The sequence below is a fragment of the Salvelinus sp. IW2-2015 genome, linkage group LG4q.1:29 (assembly GCF_002910315.2).
Source record: "Salvelinus sp. IW2-2015 linkage group LG4q.1:29, ASM291031v2, whole genome shotgun sequence".
Classification (NCBI taxonomy): Eukaryota; Metazoa; Chordata; class Actinopteri; order Salmoniformes; family Salmonidae; genus Salvelinus; species Salvelinus sp. IW2-2015.
In genome coordinates this window covers 63,661,246-63,685,415 of record NC_036842.1, presented here as the reverse complement: position 1 = coordinate 63,685,415, position 24,170 = coordinate 63,661,246, and the positions used below count along the sequence as shown (strand labels likewise).

The following is a 24,170-nucleotide window of genomic DNA, read 5'->3' as shown; positions in this document are numbered from 1 at the left end:
TAAAACACAGTGCTGTGCCCGTTAAAACACAGTGCTGTGTCCGTTAAAACACAGTGCTGTGCCCGTTAAAACACAGTGCTGTGCCCGTTAAAACACAGTGCTGTGTCCGTTAAAACATAGTGCTGTGTCCGTTAAAACACAGTGCTGTGTCCGTTAAAACACAGTGCTGTGTCCATTAAAACACAGTGCTGTGTCCATTAAAACACAATGCTGTGTCCATTAAAAACACAATGCTGTTCCATTAAAACACAGAGCTGTGTTCATTAAAACATAGTGCTGTGTCCATTAAAACACAGTGCTGGTGTCCATTAAAACATAGTGCTGTGTCCATTAAAACACAGAGCTGTGTCCATTAAAAACATAGTGCTGTGTCCATTAAAACACAGAGCTGTGTCCATTAAAAACATAGTGCTGTGTCCATTAAAACACAGTGCTGTGTCCATTTAAAACATAGTGCTGTGTCCATTAAAACATAGTGGCTGTGTTCCATTAAACACAATGCTGTGTCCATTAAAACACAGTGCTGTGTCCATTAAAACACAGTGCTGTGTCCATTAAAACATAGGGAAGAGATGCTGAAGGATGTAAAAGGATTGGAAGCTATATTATGTAAGTTGTCAGGGGGTGTGTTATGGTTGGGAATGGGATTTTCTACATAAATCCTAAACCCTGGAGCGAGACATGATAACCTGTGTTCGAGCAAGGATTCCAAAACTTTTTTGGCCCATGTCACCATTTTCATATCTGAAAATTCTCACGACCCCAACCATGTGAAAAGAATATGTAATTAACAGTCAGTGTTGACTTATTTATTTGGGACTATGGCAGTCTATTGAAAAACATTCTAAGAATATTTCTGATTGTATTCTCAACTCAACATCATGTAATTTTAATGTGGGGCTATGACAGTCAATTGCAAATTAGTCTGGCATAATTATCTCACCACCACTAATGCTTGATGCATGTCATGTCGGAGCTTCTCAAAGTCAGGGGGCGTGGTCGACAGTGCGCACCTCTTCTCTGCTGTCACATCCAACCTGGATCAATATTAGGTTTCAATGCAGACGAGAGGACTGAATCCAGCTTCACACATATATGAGCTGGCAAAGGGTACCATGAGTTCTATGGTGCTTTCAAGACAATTGGGAACTCTGAAAAATAAGAGGTCAAATCATGACGTCAGTGAACTTCAGGTTGGAAAGTCTGAGCTCTAGAAAGAGGCCCAAGTTCCCAAGTTGGAATTCTGAGTTGTATAACCTATTTTTCCCAGTCAGAGCTCGTTTTTTCCGAATTCCCAGCTGTCTTGAATGCACTGAAGTCAGAATTCTGAGATTTCCGAGTTCCCAGTTGTTTTGAACGCGGCATTAATGATCCATGAATGCGTTGTCTGCAGCATTCGGTCACGACAGCTCAATCAGCTGTTTGATTTCACTTACCGGTATGTCAACTGAGCCAGGATCACAGTCAAATGGATTGGGAAGTAGGTCCCAAAGTGCTCTTCCAAGTGCTGGAGGTGAGCAGTCATCACTCATGTGGGACACTTACTGATGCTGTGTTCTGTTAGAAACAAGCACAGCCGAGGGAAGGGGACATGGTTCGCTTTGAAAGACTCTGTCTCCAATAAGAATTATTTCCTGCCTCCCGAGTGGGGCAGCGGTCTAAGGAACTGCATCGCAGTGCTAGAGGCATCACTACAGACCCAGGTTCAATCCCGTGCTGTGTTGCAGCTGGCCGCAACCGGGAGTCCCATGAGGGGAGGGTTTGGCCGGCCGGGATTTCCTTGTCCCCTCGCGCTCTAGAGACTCCTTGTGGCAGGCCGGGCGCATGCACGCTAACTGCAGTCACCAGTTGTACGGTGTATTCTCCGACACATTGGTGCCGCTGGCTTCCGGGTTAAGCGAGCAGTGTGTCAAAAAGCAGTGCGGCTTGGCAGGGTTGTGTTTCGGACGACGCATGGCTAGCGACTTTCGCCTCTCCCGTACGGGAGTTTCAGCGATGGGACAAGACTATAACTACCAATTGGATATCAAGAAATTGGGGAGAAAAAGGGGTAAAAATAAATAATAATAAAATCTTTCCAACACTCCCCCTTGATAACCAAATAGAACATTGTCATGCTCTGATCCCATATCTCCACATAGATTTGTGAACAGGCGTGTGCTCAATGGATGTGGTTTGATGTAGTTTAAGTTGTTTCGGTGTATCATACAATGTGTCCATATGGCAGAGGGAGACACATAACTAGAGTGCAGAGGCCTGCCCACCGTCCCGCCATAGAGGCCTGCCCACCGTCCCGCCATAGCCCCACCTGGGCAAAAAGCCCACCCTTCGATCCCCATTGAATCTGTTTTTCGTCAATATAGCCACACAGCACACTGAACATCCCCTGTGCTGTTTCCTGCTCGGGAATCATGAGACATAACAAGATCTTGTGAATAGAATCCGCCGACATGTATAGCGGACAAAAGTCAATGCATGGGCATCTTGGCCCTCACAGCTAACATCCATTTGGAGAGCAGAAGCTGAGGAGTTTGAGTCGTTCAGTCAGTTTTCATTTCATTTCTAGCAATAGCACACATTCTTCGCTCAACAGTGTTATCTGACGAAGGCAGTGATGTGAGTTGCTGTGCCCTCTCCTCCCCACTCATTGTTTTCACCATATCAATTGCAGGTGGTAATATCAAAGTCTCTGCAATAGTGTGTGGTTTCATAGCGTAGCGGGCTTAGCCATTCACCGTGGGAATGATTCAAGTGCAACGGTCAAGTACGACCTTTTCCCATTATCTAAGGGTGATCTCTGGTTGAATTGTATCTTTCAGATTTGAATACATTTCATATCAGGCGACACCACATAGTTTTGGGAACCACTGGGTTAGAGGTTGGAGTTGGTCTCACAGTTAAACTCATGATCCACTGCCCTGTAGAGGAGTGTACATGAAAGCTGGAGGGGAAACATCTCCATCACGCTAAAAGGACCAGAGAGATAACTTGCTATAAAACTGCACAGCCCTATGGCTCTGATCCAGCATCATAATAAACCTTGTAACAGCGGTGCCTGTCACTCACAACCAGCACCGCGTTAAGCTGAGACAGATACCTGCTTGTAACAGCGTGGGTGTCACAAATGAAAGGGACAGAGGAAGAGAATCGCATGAGCACAAAGAGAAAATACACAATGAAGGTCATTTATTTCCCACATAAAAAGAGGAATCTTTTGGCACCAAATTACCATAGCGTGTCACTGACGGTAAAAAGTAATTATCCTGTGTTTGTGGGCAGAACTCAATCACATGTATATCTGAGGACACATTGAGACACTGCTGGAGCAAGGGACACTATCTGTCAATATTTTGACAATTATCTTCCTTTCCGTTCTTCTCGTTCTCTTCTCCCAGTCTGTCTGTGAGATTAAAGGAGCGGTAAACCCCAGACGGCACACAGAGCGGGTGTGTGGACTCCTCGGCACACTGCAGCCGCCCCGAGTCACACCAGCACTAATCCCACATCGTTTAACGGCCTGCCTCGCCTGCCTTTCACTAATCAGGACTCACATCTACCATCGTCCTGGTTACCCGGCCATGGAAAGGAAATGTCCCTCCCCTCACCCTCGACTATGGACTGAACTGGTTTAAGACGTTCAATTATAGTTTTTTCTCCTCTAATCACTGTCATTAATGATTCTCCCTCAAGTGAAGTTTTTCTGTTTGAACCTCGGGACAAAACGGCGTATCCATCCACTAAGTGTTTCCTTTAATTTGCTGGTTAAGGGTCTTAAAGCACTCCTTTCTAGATGTCTGTAAATTCCCCCGCTCTTTTTGAAGTCCGATCGTTCCCAGGTGGAGAATCCTAATTATCCCAGACAGCGAAAGGATCGACAGCGAGCAGTGGCCATGTTACAGAGTCAGAGCAGTAAGCGCTGCACGACGGGGCGGCAGGCTGAACAGGGACTGAGCCGTTCTGGAACTCCAACCAGACAGGCTGCTGATGAAAGGAGTGCAGGCAGCAGGCCCGGGCCCCTTAGCTGGAACTACAGGGGGCAGGCAGTCTGCTCTGCTAGGACGGCCCCCCTCTGCCTCACCAGGGCACAGGAATGAGGAATATACTACAGAGGAGAACAAGGCCTTTGTTGCAGTACAGTAACATACAGTAGCCAACATGTAGGCCCCTACACATCTTTAAGAAAGGTCCATGTCCCACAATTGGGCTATTTACCTATTTGTTTTTGCTTAATTGTACACGTTTAACACTAGGTGTYGAGGTGTTCAGAATGTATATTCCTTTACATTATGTCTGATATTCCTAGTGATGTGTAGTCTAATATGTGGTGAGTCCTGTCATTTCAGAAAGCCATAACACCCACCATCTCAGATTGTTCTGAAATCTTTTCTGTAATAGGACGACCCTCCCACTCTGTTTGCCGAATTMTTTCTCTTTGCTCTTGTTTTCCTTAAATCGGATGTCGGTGGGCGGAGCCGGGAGGTTCGTCAGCGAAATGGTACACACCTGGGTGAGTGGATGCGTGCATAGATGGTGATAATGAGGGGTGTTGAGAGGTGCCAAAACAAATGAACACAAAGTAGCCCCAAAATGCCACAACCAAAAATAACAGTGTCTCTGCTTGGAGAGTCTCCTCGATGTATGGGGGAAAGGTGTATTTATCCCCGGGACACACCCTCCCCCAGGTATGTCCCATTTCGCTGACGACCCTCCCACATAAAACCAGGGACCACCAAGGACCACCAAAGCCCATAGCAGTAATTAGAAACAGATAAGATAAGCATTCCTGCAACATTCTTTTGTTGATAGACTATTTCAACAAAATTAAGCTAATTGATTGCACCCAAATTGTCCATTTCAATTTATAGATCTCATATAATAGATAAAAAGGGCAGTAGCAGGAACAGCGGCTTCTAGTGGGCAAAACCTGGTACTTTCACTTCATTTATGGGAAAAATGCAAGCGACATCAATGGCTAATTTCTCTGAACAGGGGAAAAAATCTAGCCGGTAAGAATAAACAATACACCGAGTCACAGCTTGTCAAACATAGAGAACTGATACTGTACACTGGTCATTGGCGTGGGGTTTGACCATTTATTTCGATTGCTCACATTTGAATTATTGTTAAGAAGAGTTCTTTGTGCAAATCGGATGTTGGGTACTATATTGATTGAATATTATATGAATCCTATAATTGAAAGTGCCAATTTGGGTGCAATCAATTAGCTTAATTTCTCAGAGATCAAATTATATATATATAAAATGGCTTCCAGTTGAAGCTCGCATCCGCTACAAGACCATGGTGCTTGCCTACGGAGCTGTGAGGGGAACGGCACCTCCGTACCTTCAGGCTCTGATCAGGCCCTACACCCAAACAAGGGCACTGCGTTCATCCACCTCTGGCCTGCTCGCCTCCCTACCTCTGAGGAAGTACAGTTCCCGCTCAGCCCAGTCAAAACTGTTCGCTGCTCTGGCACCCCAATGGTGGAACAAACTCCCTCACGACGCCAGGTCAGCGGAGTCAATCACCACCTTCCGGAGACACCTGAAACCCCACCTCTTTAAGGAATACCTAGGATAGGATAAAGTAATCCTTCTAACCCCCCCCCCTTAAAAGAGTTAGATGCACTATTGTAAAGTGGTTGTTCCACTGGATATCATAAGGTGAATGCACCAATTTGTAAGTCGCTCTGGATAAGAGCGTCTGCTAAATGACTTAAATGTAAATGTAAATGTAAAATAATGTTGCAGAAATGCTTATCTTATCTGTTTCTAACCACAGAAACAATTTCAGAACAATCGAAGACGGTGGGTGTCAAACCTCTATAATGCTTTTTGAGGTAGAATGACCCTGGTACTGTCTGTACACCTGACTTCACCACACAGCTGTGCTTTGGTCATATAAACAGTCTGGTTACAGTCAAAATACGATACATAATATAATGTACGCAGAATAACATAAATCACTGTGAAGATCAGTGATGCCATTACACATACTGATCATAAGCAGAGCTGGAGATTAAAATGCCAATTCCTTTTCTCCCCCTGTCCCCCCTGACCCCTGACAATAGAACAATAAGCCCCGTCATCAGCAGATATACACACAGACCCAGCGATTCATCACCTCAAAGACGACACCCACTACACTGGACAACTTAAGGGCCAGGTGCTCTTTTAATTGGACAGGATAAGAGCGACCTTTTCTTTAATTGGGAGAGGGGAGCATGACCAAGTTGTGCTCACGCATTAATACGGAGCCCAGGGTGCTGGAACCCCAKCCCCAGAGGAGTGGGTGGGGTGGCTGTGGTGGCTGGCTTGGGGGGCAGGCAGAAATGTACTGTAGTGGTATATCCTGAGGGATAGAATGACATTTTGCTTGGAGCAGCCAAGGGAGGATGAACCACAAAAGACCAACAAAACCCAGAGCTACTGTATGGTAATAACCCTGGATGGCTGTGCCCTTCACACAACTGGGGTGTAGGGGGGACAGGAAGGGGGAGACTGGCTGGATGTGGCCTTCTCAGCACAGGAGCAGGACGGTGGGGGTGCTGGGCGGTGGTTTGCAGAAGCACAGGTAATGTATACAGACAGTGTGGGTGTGGCCACTGATATAGCTCATTGAGAAATGGGATTATATTATGTTTTGCCTAACAATCCCTCATATGACTGATATGTACAGTGCCTTCAGAAAGTATTCATACCCCTTGACTTATTCCACATGTTGCTGTGTTACAGCCTGAATKCAAAAAAACTATTCTCACCCATTTACACAATACCTCATAATGACAAAGTAAAAACAGGATTTTAGAAATGTTTGTAAACGTATTGAAAATGAAATACAGAAATATCTAATTTACATAAGTATCCACACCCCTGAGTCGATACATGTTAGAATCACCTTAGGCAGCGATTACAGCGGGGAGTATTTCTTGGTAAGTCTAAGACTTTAAAAAAAATATTCAAGCTCTGTCAAATTGGTTCAAAACTGTAATTCGGCCACTCAGGAACATCCACTATCTTCCTCAGTGTAGATTTGGCCTTGTTTTAGGTTATTGCCCTGCTGAAAGGGGAATTCCTCTCCCAGTGTCTGGTGGAAAGCAGACTGAACCAGGTTTTCCTCTAGGATTTTGCCTGTGCTTAGCTCCATTCCAAACATTTTTTTATCCTGAAAAACTCCCCAGTCCTTATCAATTACAATTATACCCATACCATGATGCAGCCACCACTATGCTTGGAAATATGGAGAGTGGTACTCTGTGTTTCACTGGATTTGTCCAAAACAAAAACAGCAAAAAAGTTAATTGCGTTGCCACTTTTTGGGCAGTATTATTTTATTTTTGCAGTGGCTGGGTGCTCAAATGGAAATTCAATGTTTGCTTCTTCTTTTTTTCCCCCATCTACCAATAGGTGCCCTTCTTTGTGAGGCATTGGAAAACCTCTCTGGTCTTTGTGGTTGAATCTGTTTAAAATTCACTGCTCGACCTTACAGATAATTGTATGTGTGGGGTACAGAGATGAGGTAGACATTAAAAAATCATGTTGAACACTATTATTGCACACAGCATGAATCCATGCAACTTATTATGTTACTTGTTAAGCACATTTTTACTCCTGAACTTATTTAGGTTTGTCATAACAAAGGGCTTGAATACTTATTGACTCAAGGTATTTCAGCTTTTCATTTTTTATTCATTTGAAAAAAAATGGAAAAAAATCCACTTTGACATTATGGGGTACTGTGTGTAGGCCAGTGACACAATCTTCATTTAATCCATTCTGAATTCAGGCTGTAACACAACAAAATGTGGAAAAAGTCAAGGGGTGTGAATACTTTCTGAAGGTACTATAGTCATTTGTAATCCTTCTCAAGAGTCAAATGATGAGTCTAAGGTCTGGGAATGACCATGAACTCAGAACCCTGTCCCTTACCTTCCCAAGGACAGGGATGTCCACAGAGCCCCAGGTGTCTGCTCCCCAGTGCACCATACCAGATGCAAAGTCTGCCATCACTATCCCCATTACTGTAGTGGGGAACAAAGGAGGAAAAAGTATTTAGCCATAATATCAGACAACAAATGTTTTGGAGACGTAATGTAATTTCAGACTATTTCAAGGTCATTTCAAACAGAAACCCAATTTTTTTTTAGAGAAACTCACAGATACCGAATATGATTTTGTAGATGTGCACAGCGGAGAAGTTGWGGAGAAGGAAGGAGAGGTTGATGATGAAGAGAGAGAGGCACAGAACTACACTGATCCACTCCTGTAGTCGCTTACCTGAGGAAGACAGGAAATCACACATTACCTGAGGAAGACAGCAAATCGCACAACATTACACATTACCTGAGAAAGACAACAAATCACACAACATTACATGAGTCGAAAACATCCCACAGGGATACTGGCTGGCCCATGTTGACGCCAATGCTTCCCACAGCTGTGTCACGTTGGTTGGATGTCCTTTGGGTGGTGGATTATTTTTGATAACACACAGGAAACTGTTGAACGTGAACAAAACAGCAGCATTGCAGTTCTTGAATCAAACCGGTGCACCTGGCACCTACTACCAAACCCTGCACTGAAGTATTTTCTCTTTCCCATTCACCCCCTGAATGGCACACATACACAATCCATGTCTCAATTGTCATGAGTCTTAAAAATCTTTCTTTAACCCGTCTCCTCCCCTTCATCTATTCACCTGGCCAGCCTGTCATGGTATGAGCAGATATTCTTAATGTTTTGTGTAGTCAATGTGAATACAAAGATACTGCATAACAGATACAGTAATAAAGCTACAGGAACTCAAAAGTACAGTACATTTTCACTTTCACTGAACAATTGTGCTGATGACTACATTCTGAAGAGAGGGTAGAGTAACTTTCTTCCATTCAGGGGACCTGTCCTGTGATCTATGGTGTTAATGAGCAGAGAGAGGTCAGCCCTGCTACCAGGAGAACATCCCTCGGAGCTCTGTAGGGTCATGGGGTCATCCGCTGGTGGCGCCGCCACATCTTTGTCTGTCCACCACAGTCTGTGTGTGTCCCATCAACCACAGTGTTAAGAGGTAAACGGTTCGATGAAGACAAGTGTATGCCGAGGCTGGAGCTGTGAACCCTCGTATGCGGAGCAGCACTGACACAGCTCTAAACTCACAGGTCAGGGTGGGCCGGGCACGGGCGGGCGGACCACCGTGTCGCCACTCTGCCCCAGCGGGGGGGGGTGAATAATTCAGCAGGCTACGGTGCGGAGTTGCTTAAGCTGGAGCTAGCCGCCCACTCCTGTACTGGACCTCATCACCACATCCACGGAGACTAGCCTGATCCCCTCTCCCTCTGCTTCCTTCTCACATTATACCTCTCAATTCAGATTTCCTTATTTTCTTTCTTTACCTTTTAACCTTTGTGTCGCTGTCCGTCACTCTCTTCTCCATATCCAGCGCTTCTTTCTTTCTCCTTTTCTGTGGATGCAAAGCGTCAAGTGCCACAGTGAAGCCAGGCCTTCTGAAACTTTAATGCCATTAGACTTTCCTAATGCAGTAGATTGGCGTGCTAGGAGTTAATGGGATATTGATGACAGATTTTAATAAAGCCTCACAGGCTCAACTGACACCAATAACCTAAACCAAGTTAACCAACCAGTCCAATACTCATGGGTATATTAGTTTCACACCTCCCTCTCACAAGACATAGAACTGGCCCTCAATCATCACAGTCCACACACAACCCTTCACCTGTGTACTGTCTCATCTCTCACACAGCACTTGTTTAAGCTGTACTAGTACTGATGATGGAGGACACTGGAATGTTCCTAGCTGTTATGAGCTGCTCTAAATGAAACAGATGAATCAAGTGAGAAGCATCCAGGTGTGCACGCTCTGTGTGGAGGCGAGGCCAGGTGTGCTGTGGCCAGCTGTGGAGGCCAGGTGGGCTGTGGCCAGCTGTGGAGGCCAGGTGTGCTGTGGCCAGCTGTGGAGAGCCAGATGTGCCTGTGGCCAGCTGTGGAGGCCAGGAGGGCTGTTGCCAGCTGTGGAGGCAGATGTGCTGTGGCCAGCTGTGGAGGCCAGGTGTGCTGTGGCCAGCTGTGGAGGCCAGGTGGGCTGTCGCCAGCAGTGGAGGCCAGGTGTGCTATGGCCAGCTGTGGAGGCCAGATGTGCTGTGGCCAGCTGTGGAGGCCAGATGTGCTGTGGCCAGCTGTGGAGGCCAGGTGTGCTGTCGCCAGCAGTGAAGGCCAGATGTGCTGTGGCCAGCTGTGGAGGCCAGGTGTGCTGTGGCCAGCTGTGGAGGCCAGGTGTACTGTGGCCAGCTGTGGAGGCCAGTTGTGCTGTGGCCAGCTGTGGAGGCCAGGTGGGCTGTGACCAGCTGTGGAGGCCAGTTGTGCTGTGGCCAGCTGTGGAGGCCAGGTGGGCTGTGGCCAGCTGTGGAGGCCAGGTGGGCTGTGGCCAGCTGTGGAGGCCAGGTGTGCTGTGGAGACTGTGGAGGCCAGGTGGCTGTGGCCAGCTGTGGAGGCCAGTTGTGCTGTGGCCAGCTGTGGCCAGGTGTGCTGTGGCCAGCTGTGGAGGCCAGGTGGGCTGTGGCCAGCTGTGGAGGCCAGGTGGCTGTCGCAAGCTGTGGAGGCCAGGTGGGCTGTCGCCAGCTGTGGAGGCCAGTTGTGCTGTGGCCAGCTGTGGAGGCCAGGTGGGCTGTGACCAGCTGTGAGGGCCAGTTGTGCTGTGGCCAGCTGTGGAGGCCAGGTGGGCTGTGACCAGCTGTGGAGGCCAGTTGTGCTGTGGCCAGCTGTGGAGGCCAGATGTGCTGTGGCCAGCTGTGGAGGCCAGGTGTGCTGTGGCCAGCTGTGGAGGCCAGATGGGCTGTCGCCAGCAGTGAAGGCCAGATGTGCTGTGGCCAGCTGTGGAGGCCAGGTGTGCTGTGGCCAGCTGTGGAGGCCAGTTGTGCTGTGGCCAGCTGTGGAGGCCAGGTGGGCTGTGACCAGCTGTGGAGGCCAGTTGTGCTGTGGCCAGCTGTGGAGGCCAGGTGGGCTGTGGCCAGCTGTGGAGGCCAGGTGGGCTGTGGCCAGCTGTGGAGGCCAGGTGTGCTGTGGCCAGCTGTGAAGGCCAGTTGTGCTGTGGCCTGCTGTGGAGGCCAGATGTGCTGTGGCCAGCTGTGGGGACAGGTGTGCTGTGGCCAGCTGTGGAGAAAGGTGGGCTGTGGCCAGCTGTGGAGCCAGTTTGTGCTGTGGCCAGCTGTGGAGGCCAGGTGGGCTGTGGCCAGCTGTGGAGGCCAGGTGGGCTGTGGCCAGCTGTGGAGGCCAGGTGTGCTGTGGCCAGCTGTGAAGGCCAGTTGTGCTGTGGCTGCTGTGCTGTGGCCAGCTGTGGAGGACAGGTGTGCAGCAGAGGCTCCTGCAGAGGAATGCCTTCAGAGACTGGCAGGCCTCTACCACTTACCCACTGTCTGACCTCACTTCTTACACTGGGATGCTAACAAAATGTGTGAAAGATCCTTTCAAAGGTCTGTAATTCTTGCAGGATGTGATCCAACATTTAAGAGATGGTACCTTTCATCAAGGGGGGAGCAACCTAATACTACAGAACATATATGGACTATGCTTCCCACAGTTGTGTCAAGTTGGTTGGATGTCCTTTGGATGGTGGACCATTCTTGATACACAGGGGAAACTGTTGAGCGTGAAAAACCAGAAACTTTGGCCCAAGATAATATATAGACCACACCATTTACAGGAAGGTTAATAGCACCATAGGTTTGTTGTCTCCACACTAAATATGACACAATTTCTACCATTCTGTCAATTTCACACATCCCCCACACACACACACACATACCCAGGGTTGAGCAGTCGGGCCACTGTCAGGTGATCTGCATCAGCCCTTGGATCCCTGATGAGAGGAGAAACTAGGCCAGGCCTCGACAGAGCAAACGCACGCAGCCAGAAACACAGTCCCCCTGTCCATAGGACCAGAGTGGTGTGCTCATTAATACAGTCCTGACAACAACATGCTCCCTGGCAACCCTCTTCCATCGCTCACACCAGCAGCCCCCGACTCCGCACGCTGGCATGGAATTAACCTGGGAGAGGCGGGAGATGAGGAAAGGGGGGTGCTAATAGGCTGAAATTAATCAACGACGCCTGATTCGGCGCAGAGGGACGGCGCCAGCRCCAAACAACACCCTGTGAATGCTAATGGCCTTCTCCTCTCTCTCTCTCTATCTCACCCTTTTACCTCCCGCACCGCTTTACAGCGCAGCAGCAGAACGGGCCCCATCCCTCCTGCCATAGTGGCGCACCACACTGACAAAGGAAGTGATTTCTGAACCTCTCAGTTCAAATAATCTTGCAATATGAGTAGCTCGTGACATGGATCTCTGTGTGAGGATGTTGGTAAAATACATGAACCAGGAGGAAGGAACCCAGGTTATTTTCTCCTTCCTCCTGATACATGGGTCTGATTGAGTGTGATTGGGGTCTGCCTCTGTGTTCCAGGAAAGGGCCTCCGTGTACCTGGCCTAGTCTGCTGTACAGATGGCTTCAGTGAATCGACAAGCATGTACCATAACGTTGTGTGAATATTGAGCAGAGCCCGAGTAGTCACAAGTAGTCAATATCTTGCTTTTCCTGTGTAAAAAGATGCATGATTCGCATGCTTTCTGTACAGCACTTCAAAGCTTGCCCAGTATTCCGCCTCTATCTGGTCTGGACAAAGGGCTCTTTTCTTCCCTCTCTCCTGACTGTGTTGTCCTAAACGCTGAGGCCTTGTGTTCTCAGTACAGAGTCCCTTTGAAAGACAACCTCTCACCTCCTCCAGAGCCACAGACAAAAACTAACTCACACACCCAGAATGGCTGCCTTTCACAGCACAAAGACCGAGTCAGTGGTGCCAACATACCATGACAGCATCATTCTCTTCCTCGCTTCTCTCTCTCCCATATCCACCCCCCCCCACACACACACACACAGGCGTGCGTTCGCACACACACTTTCACATGAACATTCACAATACAATTACGAACATGTATTCATAGTAAATCTGCTCTTTCTCCCTCTCTGTCCCCTGTCCAGTTCTCTGTAGGCCAATCTTCTGGGGGGGGGGGGGGGGGGCTGTAGTAAAAGTGGGTCATATGCTTAGAGCGGGAGAGACAGAGAGACTGAGAAAGAGAAAAAGACAGAGGTAGAATTCCCCTGATCAGGATGAACAGATCAGTCACAGGCCTCGTTCCTTTCATCAGTTCTCAGTGGACGTCTCAACCTGGGAAACACATCAAACACACACACACACACACACACACACAACACACATACCATACACACACATCACATCATACACAACACAACACATCACACCACACACAACACAACACAACACATCATACCACACACAACACATCACACCACACCACACATACACACACACACAACACATCACACACACACAACACATCACACACACACAACACATCACACACACACACATGCAAGCACACAAAACACACACACCAAGCAACAATTACACAGAGAATCCATACAGTAACCTATGGACAAGAACTACAACAACAAAATGAATGTGACAAATGTGACAGATTTAACAACTGCATTACAACACCACACACACACAGACACGGCCCAAGAGAGTGGTATCTAGGCTTGGTTCCATCCTCTTTCCCCTGTGAACAGGGAGAGAAAAGAGGATGGACAGATCCCGTGGTGTGTGTGTTGGGGATGTCGAATGAGCATGATGGGAGCCACCGATGAGTAGTGTGGGGGAAGGGTGACGGAGAGATACGATACAGTATAACACGTACACACACGGAGACTGGGGTAATATTTGTCCTATGTATTGTATTTATACCACACATGCGACCCATGATTCAAATTTGCAATTAGCCTATTAAAATGTTTATCTGACTCCATTTAACATTATATTTGTCATCAAGAAATGTCTGAGAATGGAATTCTCAATACAAGTGTATTTAATTACTTTGTAAAATGAATGATTACATTATGCAAGGCATAAGCTGAAGTTAGAAAGCATTAACAAGCATTACAAGGCATAATTCTAGTCATGATCAGAGAGGGAGAGAAGTAATAGCATAAAAGACCCGTGCTGGTTTAGAAACCAGTCTGAAATTTACAACACAATTGCTTTTATGATTTGTCTGCTGAGAATGTGGAAATATAAATCCTAACATTGATTGTTATTTTCACCGTGCCAGAACATTTTCGTAACTTATTTGATATAGCTTCTTATGCCTTGTTTCTCTGATTTGAATATTCTAGGATTTGATTGTACTCATTTACTTTCTGTACAATAGGGGTGGGAAGGTATTTGCTCAACACTATACTAATTGTTTTCTAGTGTTCTGATTTGTTTCCAAACTCATCCCTCTAAAAGGGGAGAGCACTAATTGTTCATTACTGCATATTGTTAGAATTTGGATTTGAAATTATGTTGGATGGTATGGTTTTATGTTGTGCTCGTTTCCTCCATCCAGATCATGTGTCTCCTAACTCATCATCTGTTTGGATCAGGCAGTTGATGGGATAACTTTGTGGGCTAGTTTTCATATTAATGATAGTGAAACTTTATTCCTAATTTATTGTTGTCATGAGACATTTATTTCGTAATCTGTATTTGTCATACATTGCAGAGGATGATATCATGATGTGTTTACTTTTACTGCTATTTCGAATGTTTTCAAAGTCTTTCACAAACCGTGGTGCGTTGTCAACGTGAAACGGACTCAGATGATGGGGCCTGACCTGTCCAGCTAAGCCACACACCTTCTGATGGAGGATTCCATCAGTGTCTCCTGACCCCTCCTGTCTCAGCCTCCAGTATTTATGCTGCAGTAGTTTATGTGTCGGGGGGCTAGGGTCAGTTTGTTATATTGGAGTTTAGCTTCTTCCTGTCTTATCGGTGTCCTGTGTGAATTTAAGTATGCTCTCTCTAATTCTCTCTTTCTCTCTTTCTTTCTCTCTCTCGGAGGACCTGAGCCTAGGACCATGCCTCAGACTACCTGGCATGATGACTCCTTGCTGTCCCCAGTCACCTGGCCGTGCTGCTGCTCCAGTTTCAACTGTTCTGCCTGCGGCTATGGAACCCTGACCTGTTCACCGGACGTGCTACTGTCCCAGACTTGCTGTTTTCAATCTCTAGAGACCGCAGGAGCGGTAGAGATACTCTTAATGATCGGCTATGAAAAGCCAACTGACATTTACTCCTGAGGTGCTGACTTGCTGCACCCTCGACAACTACTGTGATTATTATTATTTGACCATGCTGGTCATTTATGAACATTTGAACATCTTGGCCATGTTCTGTTTATAATCTCCACCGGCACAGCCAGAAGAGGACTGGCCACCCCTCATAGCCTGGTTCCTCTCTTTGGTTTCTTCCTAGGTTTTGGCCTTTCTAGGGAGTTTTTCCTAGCCACCGTGCTTCTACACCTGCATTGCTTGCTGTTTGGGGTTTTAGGCTGGTTTTCTGTACAGCACTTTGAGATATCAGCTGATGTAAGAAGGGCTATATAAATACATTTGATTTGATTTGATTCCACGTTGGGACAGCTGACATAGGCATGGTACCCCTGGAGACTGACGTTGCACCCTGGTGGGAGGATACCTTCTATGAGGAGAGTACCGTGACCCTAACGACCATGGACAAGAAGTTAATGCAGGCCAAGTAGATGGCGACTATCTTGTTGAGTGTCTCGACTGTGTCCTGGCAAGCCTTTGGGAGGTAGCTATTACATGGACCCAAGCTGTTATTTTTTAAAGTCTAGTCACCTCTCTCCACATATTTCTCTGGTTCCTCTGATTGTCTTCTGCAATGCAGAGTATCCATGTAGTGGAATGTAGTGGAAAAATCTGAGAAGGTGATACAGGTGAGAGCCAATTTATCTGTGGCAATCTCTAAGACGTTCCAACAGAATTTCTGGGGTCACTGACACCACGAGAGGTGTGAAGACTGATGAAACTTGAATCGACGAAATGTTACTATGTGAATTAAATTGTCATATTTGGATTGTTTCAAGAGTTCATAAAGAGCTACGACTTTTTATCTGTTCTATTTTATATGTAAGTGCCATGGATTTATTGTTACAGAGAAACTGTGTCATTTCTGTTCATTGGACAGCGGCTAGTTCAAAGAGGAGCGACAGGTTTGCGCTCCTATCATTTAAATTTAGTTGATTAGATTAGAATCTGGGTGTGTTTTCCTGCCTATTGTTTTAACTAGCAAAGTGCAAAGAAATGTTAATTCAGGGTGGGTGTGAGTTCCAGCTTGAATTTGAGAACTTGGTAGAAAGCTCCTGTGTGTATCACACACACATAGTTTATTCTATTAGAGATTATTTTGAATTGAAGACACGTGTAACCATGTTAAGTCTTCTTTATACTGAACAGAAATATAAATGCAACATGTAAAGTGTTGGTCCCGTGTTTCATGAGCTGAAATAAAAGATCCCAGAATTTCTCTATATGCACAAAAATCCTATTTCTCTCAAATGTTATGCACAAATTTGTTTACACCCCTGTTAGTGAACATTTCCCCTTTGCCAAGATAATCTATCCACCTGACAGGTGTGGCATATCAAGAAGCTGATTAATCAGCATGATCATTACACAGGTGCACCTTGTGCTAGGGACACCTTGTGCTGGGGCCACTTTAAAATGTGCAGTTTTGTCACAAGCTTTGAGGGAGCGTGCAATTGGCATGCTGACTGCAGTAATGTCCACCTGAGCTGTTGCCAGAGAATTGAATGTTAATTTCTCTACCATAAGCAGCCTCCAACATTGTTGGCAGTAGGTCCAACCGGCCTCAAAACTGCAGACCTATAAGGGCACAAGGCAAGACCCAAGTGCAGACACAGAAGGCAGATAACTGAGCTCCGATATTTATTATACCAAAAGGGGTAGGCAAAAGGCAGGTCGGGGACAGGCGAGAGTTCATAAACCAGGTCGGAGTCCAAACAGTACCAGGCGATAGGCAGGCTTGAGGTCAGAACAGACAGAGTGGTCAGGCAGGCGGAGTCGGCGTCCGGACAGGCAAGGGTCAAAACCAGGAGGTCTAGGAAAAACCGGAGACTTCGAAAAATAGGAGCTAGGAGAAACGCTGGCACAGAGAGACAGGAAACACAGGGATAAATACACCGGGGACTAATGGGGAAAACAGGAGACACCTGGAGGTGAGTGGAGACAATCACCAAGACAGGTGAAACAGATCAGGGTGTGACAAGACCACGTGTAACCATGCCAGTCCAAGACCTCCACATCCGGCTCGTTGAAATTATTGCATGATGCATTTTTATTTTTTGTTCAGTATAGTTGATAGTTATTTACTCTGTGTTGTTCTGTAACGTATCATGTATTTCACGTACACTAACTGTTTGAGTGTTTTTTTATTCATTTTTATTCATTCAACTACAGATGCACACACATAAACAAGATCACACATTGCTAAATGGAAAGCATCCTCTATTCAAGCAATGGTCAAGGTCAACAGTCAAATCCATACTGCAAGCTCCATGCTTTATGTGTCGTGTGTCCATGTCTATTGTTTTCAGACATAATGAACGTTGGGCTCTGGATCTGAGAGCTCAAGGAATTTGAAAAATGTCAGCTCTAGTTCTTTAAAGTGGAACAGACAGTGTTTTAACTACTTTGCAGATATGAAACAAACAATCATAATGTCAGTAAAAAATATATCAAATTTCCAGTTTATGCAACAAAACCAACTTTATAAACAGGTTTTAAGAATAGGTTCTATTTGACTCAACGTTCCATGATGTACACTAAGCATTGTTGGCAGAATAGACGGATGCAGTTTAATGCATGATTAATATAATTCACCAATATATTTATTGGTAATCACAGCTGGCCTGGTACATTGTTTGCTGCCTCCTTTCGGGATGGACTGTTTCAATTTCAATGACTCAATATTTTGTACAAAAACGGACGAATGTAACTAAGGCTGGGAATGTCAATACAATCAAACTAGCTAGATAGCTAGCTACAGTGGTTCTTCCTTTAAAAGTTGCAGCATACTGCAGCACAGCTTGCAGGGTGCCACACAATTCTATGGCACATTATTTAAGTGTCAGCCATTGTTGCCAGAATTATGCAATTTACCACAATCTGCCACCATCTACCACAAACAGTCACTGCATAAGCTCAAAACGTTTAAAGGAAGAACCACTGTAGCTGCTAGGAGGATGTCATGTCATTGGAGAAGTGGGTGAGTGATTGACTTTTTCCCCTCATATCGTTGTCGGTTGCTATAAACAGCTAGAGATGCAGGTGTCATTTGGTTAGCTAGCAAGGAATTGAACGACTTTTACAGTATCCAGTTAGCATATCTCTTGCATTTGCAAATTCACCCAGGCTATCTACTCCGATTTCAGAGCACTCTCGTCTGAGTGTGCCAGAGCACAGAATAACTGATGAATTTACGAACGGGTACCACCTACTGAATATGTTCGTGTCAGTAAACATAGTCAAAGAAAGTAATTTAGTCACAAAAGCTCTAGATAACATGTAAACAGCCTAGCTAACGAGCTCTGCTTGGGCGAGTGAGGTGTTCTCTTATTTGTGTCCGGGAGTAGCTAGCTAGACATTGTGACTAGCATTAGTTGTTGATTTTGTTGTTGTTGTTGTGCAAAACTGCGGGAGAGAGAAACGACCTTTTCATGGTTGTTTGATCAATATCAATAAGACTGTAAAGTTCCCAAATGTAAGAGGTAAATACGTGGTATTGACATATTTGCAGAATACCATTAAGGTATAGTTTCTGCCGAATGCGTTCTAATAATCGAATTGCTGCAACTGCCTGTAAACACACAGTCCAGTTCAAAGTGAACGATGGCAGGCTTGTGTGGCAAATGGCTTGTTTGCATAAAGGCCTACAGTAGCTCTGATTGGCTATGGTGCACCGGTCTGCGTAGACTATGGTCCTAGCGGCGACAGATGTTTTTATTAACTGCAGTGTCTAGTAATTGTCCAAATGCACGGCAGCTTTTCCACTATATATTGTTATAGAATTTCACAAATGCCTTAGTATACTTTATTCCCAAACATTCTAAGAATTGATGAAAATGTGAAAATGACCATATCTAAGTGCTCGCTTGTCAGAATATTTAAAGTGTCATATTCTTCCTATGGGTGTATATGATTATATTTTAATAAGATTTAATGTTGCTAAAATGCTGTCAGTTCCACTTTAAGTCTGTATCCACTTTAAGGTGGACACCCTTTCAAATTAGTGGATTCTGCTATTTCAGCCACACCCGTTGCTGACAGGTGTATAAAATCGAGCACATAGCCATGCAATCTCCATAGACAAACGTCGGCAGTAGAGTGGCCCGTACTGAAGAGCTCAGTGACTCGTAAAATTTCTGTCCTGCTAGAGCTGCCCGGTCAACTGTAACTGCAGTAATTGTGAAGTGGAAACGTTTAGGAGCAACAACGGCTCAGCCGCGAAGTGGTAGGCCACAAAAGCTCACAGAACGGGACTGCCGAGTGCTGAAGCGTGTAGCACTAAAAATCGTGAAGGGTAGAGGCTGTTCTAGCACCAAAGGGGGGACCAACTCCATATTAATGCCGATGATTTTGGGGCTCCCGGGTGGCGCAGCGGACTAAGGCACTGCATCTCAGTGCTAGAGGCATCACCCGGGCTGTATCACAACCGGCAATGATTGGGAGTCCCATAGGGCCGCGCACAATTGGCCCAGTATCGTCCGAGTTAGGGGAGGGTTTGGCTGTCATTGTAAAATAAGATTTTGTTCTTAACTGACTTGCCTAGTTAAATAAAGTTTAAATAAAAAATAATTACAAAAATTAGATGTTCGACGAGCAAGTGGCCACATACCTTTGGTATCTGAGTAGACGGAGCTTTAAAAATGTAAATGTTCCCACAAACCCATTTCCAAGTTCTGCTCCACACTGATGGGAGGAAAATATTCAGTTTAATAACAGTAATTAGACCAGATTCCCACTGCCTCCATCCTCACTATAGCAAAGTCACCAGAAGATACAAAGGACAGAAGGAGAGTTCAATCAAATATTAATAACAGTCTTTGTCCTAATGTATTTGGGCAGAACATGTGTGTGTTTGAAACTATGCATCCAGCCTAATGTATTTAGCTACTCTGGTGGGTGTATAATTGAGGAGCACAGCAGGGGCAATGGCAGGTAGCCTATTTCTCTCTCTCTCTCTCTCTCTCTCTCTCTCTCTCTCTCTCTCTCTCTCTCTCTCTCTCTCTCTCTCTCTCTCAGCAGCACACATGCAGGAAGGCGTGCAATGCAGTCAGGTTTACAGTGGAACACACAGCGTCTAACAAATGGCCTGCTCTTGTTTAATGCATGTATCCTGTATTCTGCGCTCTACCTGGGATGGTCCAGAGGCCCAGTCTTTCCCAGGTCGATCCGGGTCAGACACAGAGCACAGGTCAGTCAAGGTCAGCGCACTGAGCTCCACTCTCAGCCTGGCCTTGAAGCCGTGACCCTGGGGTCAGGAGTCCAGAGCCGGCTTTTAACCCAGAGTGAGGGGCTTCAATAATTCAGCCTTCTGCCAGAGTACAGCGCGTTCACTTCTCTAATGGAGGTGACTGAGGTGGAGGGAGGAGCTTTGGATGTGGAGGAACTCTGCTGGCAGACAGGAGGCAGTACTGGGCTAGTGGGCTCTACTCTGTTGCTAGGCTGGGTTGGTGTAAGGTTCTGTGTTGCTGGGCTGGCTGGTGTTTGAGTGTACATTTACATTTGACATTTTAGTCATTAAGCAGATGCTCTTATCCAGAGCGGCTTACAGTTAGTGCATTCATCTTAAGATAGCTAGGTGGGACAACCACATCTCAGTCATAGTAAGTATATTTTCCTCAATAAAATAGTTTTAGCAAAGTCAGTGAGAGTGTATTTTTGTATTTTGTTGTTTAAGGTGGGGGTGTAGGGCGGGTTGCTTGTGGGATTAAATTAAAGATAGCTGCTTTGAAAGTTCTGTAATGCTGGGCTGGGTTAGTGTAGGTTCTGTACTGCTGGGCTGGGTTAGTGTATGGTTCTGTATGCTGGGCTGGGTTAGTGTAAGGTTCTGTTTGCTGGCTGGGTTAGTGTATGGTTCTGTACTGCTGGGCTGGGTTAGTGTAAGGTTCTGTATGCTGGGCTGGGTTAGTGTAAGGTTCTGTATTGCTGGGCTGGTGGTAGTGTAAGGTTCTGTATTGCTGGGCTGGGTAGGGCTAGTGTAAGGTTCTGTATTGCTGGGCTGGGTAGGCTATGTAAGGTTCTGTATTGCTGGGCTGGTGTTAGTGTATGGTTCTGTACTGCTGGGCTGGGTTAGTGTAAGGTTCTGTATATGCTGGGCTGGGTAGGGCTAGTGTATGGTTCTGTACTGCTGGGCTGGGTTAGTGTAAGGTTCTGTATTGCTGGCTGGGTTAGTGTAAGGTTCTGTTATTGCTGGGCTGGGTTAGTGTAAGGTTCTGTATTGCTGGGCTGGGTAGGGCTAGTGTAAGGTTCTGTACTGCTGGGCTGGGTAGGGCTAGTGTATGGTTCTGTACTGCTGGGCTGGGTAGGGCTAGTGTATGGTTCTGTACTGCTGGGCTGGGTTAGTGTAAGGTTCGTATTGCTGGCTGGGTAGGGCTAGTTAAGGTTCTGTATGCTGGCTGGGTGGGGCTAGTGTAAGGTTCTGTATTGCTGGGCTGGGTAGGGCTAGTGTATGGTTCTGTACTGCTGGGCTGGGTACTTAGTGTATGGTTCTGTATTGCTGGGCTGGGTTAGTGATAAGGGTTCTGATTGCTGGGCTGGGTTAGTTAAGGTTCTGTATTTGCTGGCTGGGTAGGCTAGTGTAAGGTTCTGTACTGCTGGGCTGTGGGTAGGGCTAGTGTATGGTTCTGTACTGCTGGGCTGGGGTAGGCTAGTGTTGGTTCTGTACTGCTGGGCTGCGGTATAGTTGTAAGGTTCTGTATTGCTGGGCTGGGTAGGGCTAGTGTAAGGTTCTGTACTGCTGGGCTGGGTGGGGCTAGTGTAAGGTTCTGTATTGCTGGGCTGGGTAGGGTTAGTGTATGGTTCTGTACTGCTGGGCTGGGTAGAGCTAGTGTATGGTTCTGTGTGTCAGGTTGGCAGGGTGTTAGGTTCAGTCAGACTGACATGGGCAGGCAGTGTCAGGTGTAATGCTGTAGAGCAGCCTGTGAGTCCTGATTCCTGCAAAACAAACCCAAGGCCTGGTGCCAACTTGTGGAAAGACACTGCTTTATACTACTCTTCCTCTAATTTGTGTCTGTCTCACAGCTGTCTACAGGGTTTAAGTCAGAGTATTTTAAAAGAGGTCAAAATAAGTTGGTATGTTCTTCACTAACAGAGGTCTTCACTGCTTCACCGCTGTAGCAAGTAGTTTAGTGTAAAGAGGCCCAATGTGTCTAACAAACTGTTCTTCTAACTATATGTTACACCAAAAAAATGTAAGAGATGAGAATAGGTACTACACTAACAATACTTATGTCTGAAGATCAATGTATTGAGTGTCTGACATTAAAATATGCAAATACAATATGCATATTGATAAGTGAGCTAATTAAATATACACTGAGTGTAAAAACATTAGGAACACCTGCTCTTTTGCTGTAGCAAGAACTCTTGTATTTTATCTTTATGAAATCCAAGTCACCTCAGGTCACCTTCGTAAATCTTCGATAAGACACATTTCTTATTTTATTTGTATTAGGTTTTACCCCTTTTTCTCCCCAATTTTGTGATATCCAATTGGAAGTTACAGTCATGTCCCATCGCTGCAACTCCCGTACGGACTCGGGAGAGGCGAAGGTCGAGAGCCATGACCCTGCCAAGCCACACTTCTTCTTGACACACTGCTCGCTTAACCCAGAAGCCAGCCACACCAATGTGTCTGAGGAAAGATCATCCAACTGGCGACTGTGTCAACGTACATGCGCCCGGCCCGCCACAGGAGTCGCTAGAGAGCGAGGACATTCCGGCCGGCCAAATCCTCCCCTAACCCGAACAACACTGGGAAAATTCTGCGCCGCCTCATTGGTCTCCTGGTTGCGGCCGGCTGCGACACAGCCCGGGATCGAACCCGGATCTGTAGTGACACCTCTAGCACTGCCTCAGACCTCTGCGCCACTCGGGAGGCCAAGATAAGAGAAATTTCTGATGTTGATTTGGTAACAAAGGTCCTGTAGAAATACTGTGGAACACACTGACATACAACTGACTGATGATGCCTAGTTCCAAAGTGAAAATAAGACTGAGGTGTACTTTTCTTCACTGGCTCGGGCCGGCGGATCCTCCTCCAAAGACAAGAGGCCAACTGCATGTGGACAAGCTGTCCTGAAGGACAGTAAGCTGATATAACATTTACTCACCTTTACAGAAGGTCAGTTAAGTGATAGATAGGACACAGAACCAGAGACCATCACGGTTATTTAAGAGAGATTTGAATCTAGATCCACCTCTTTACACTACACAAGCATCTCCCCTGGACCTAGTTTGTGTCGTCAAAGTAGTTTAGTGTAAAGAGACCCAATGTGGTCTAACAAACTGTTCTTCCAACAGCATATGTGGGAACTGGTTCTGTAAGGTTCTGTATTGCTGGGCTGGGTAGGGCTAGTGTATGGTTCTGTACTGCTGGGCTGGGTTAGTGTAAGGTTCTGTATTGCTGGGCTGGGTTAGTGTAAGGTTCTGTATTGCTGGGCTGGGTCAGCAATACAGAACCTTACACTAACCAGCCCAGCAGTACAGAACCATACCCAGCCCTACCCAGCCCAGCGTACAGAACCATACACTAGCCTACCCAGCCCAGCAGTACAGAACCTTACACTAGCCCTACCCAGCCCAGCAATACAGAACCTTACACTAACCACCCAGCAATACAGAACCTTACACTAACCAGCCCAGCAATACAGAACCTTAACAAACCCAGCCCAGCAGTACAGAACCATACACTAGCCTACCCAGCCCGCAATACAGAACCTTACACTAGCCCCACCCACCCAGCAGTACAGAACCTTACACTAGCCCTACCCAGCCCAGCAATACAGAACCTTACACTAACCAGCCCCAGTACAGAACATACACTAGCCCTACCCAGCCAGCAGTACAGAACCCTATACACAGCCCTACCCAGCCCAGCAGTACAGAACCTACACTAGCCCTACCCAGCCCAGGATACAGAACCTTACACTA

At 46.3% G+C, this 24,170-nt stretch overlaps 1 protein-coding gene across 1 annotated transcript in view; it reads right to left on the bottom strand.

Annotated features, from left to right (window-relative positions):
• Positions 1 to 24,170, bottom strand: part of si:ch211-212o1.2 (TMEM189_B_dmain domain-containing protein) — a 47,055-nt gene that overhangs the window by 5,714 nt on the left and 17,171 nt on the right. Inside the window, exons 3-4 of the mRNA XM_023985364.2 lie at positions 8,157 to 8,276; positions 7,929 to 8,020 (exon numbers count right to left, since the gene is read on the bottom strand). Coding sequence (XP_023841132.1) covers positions 7,929 to 8,020; positions 8,157 to 8,276 — 212 coding nt within the window. The remainder of the gene's footprint in view (positions 1 to 7,928; positions 8,021 to 8,156; positions 8,277 to 24,170) is intronic.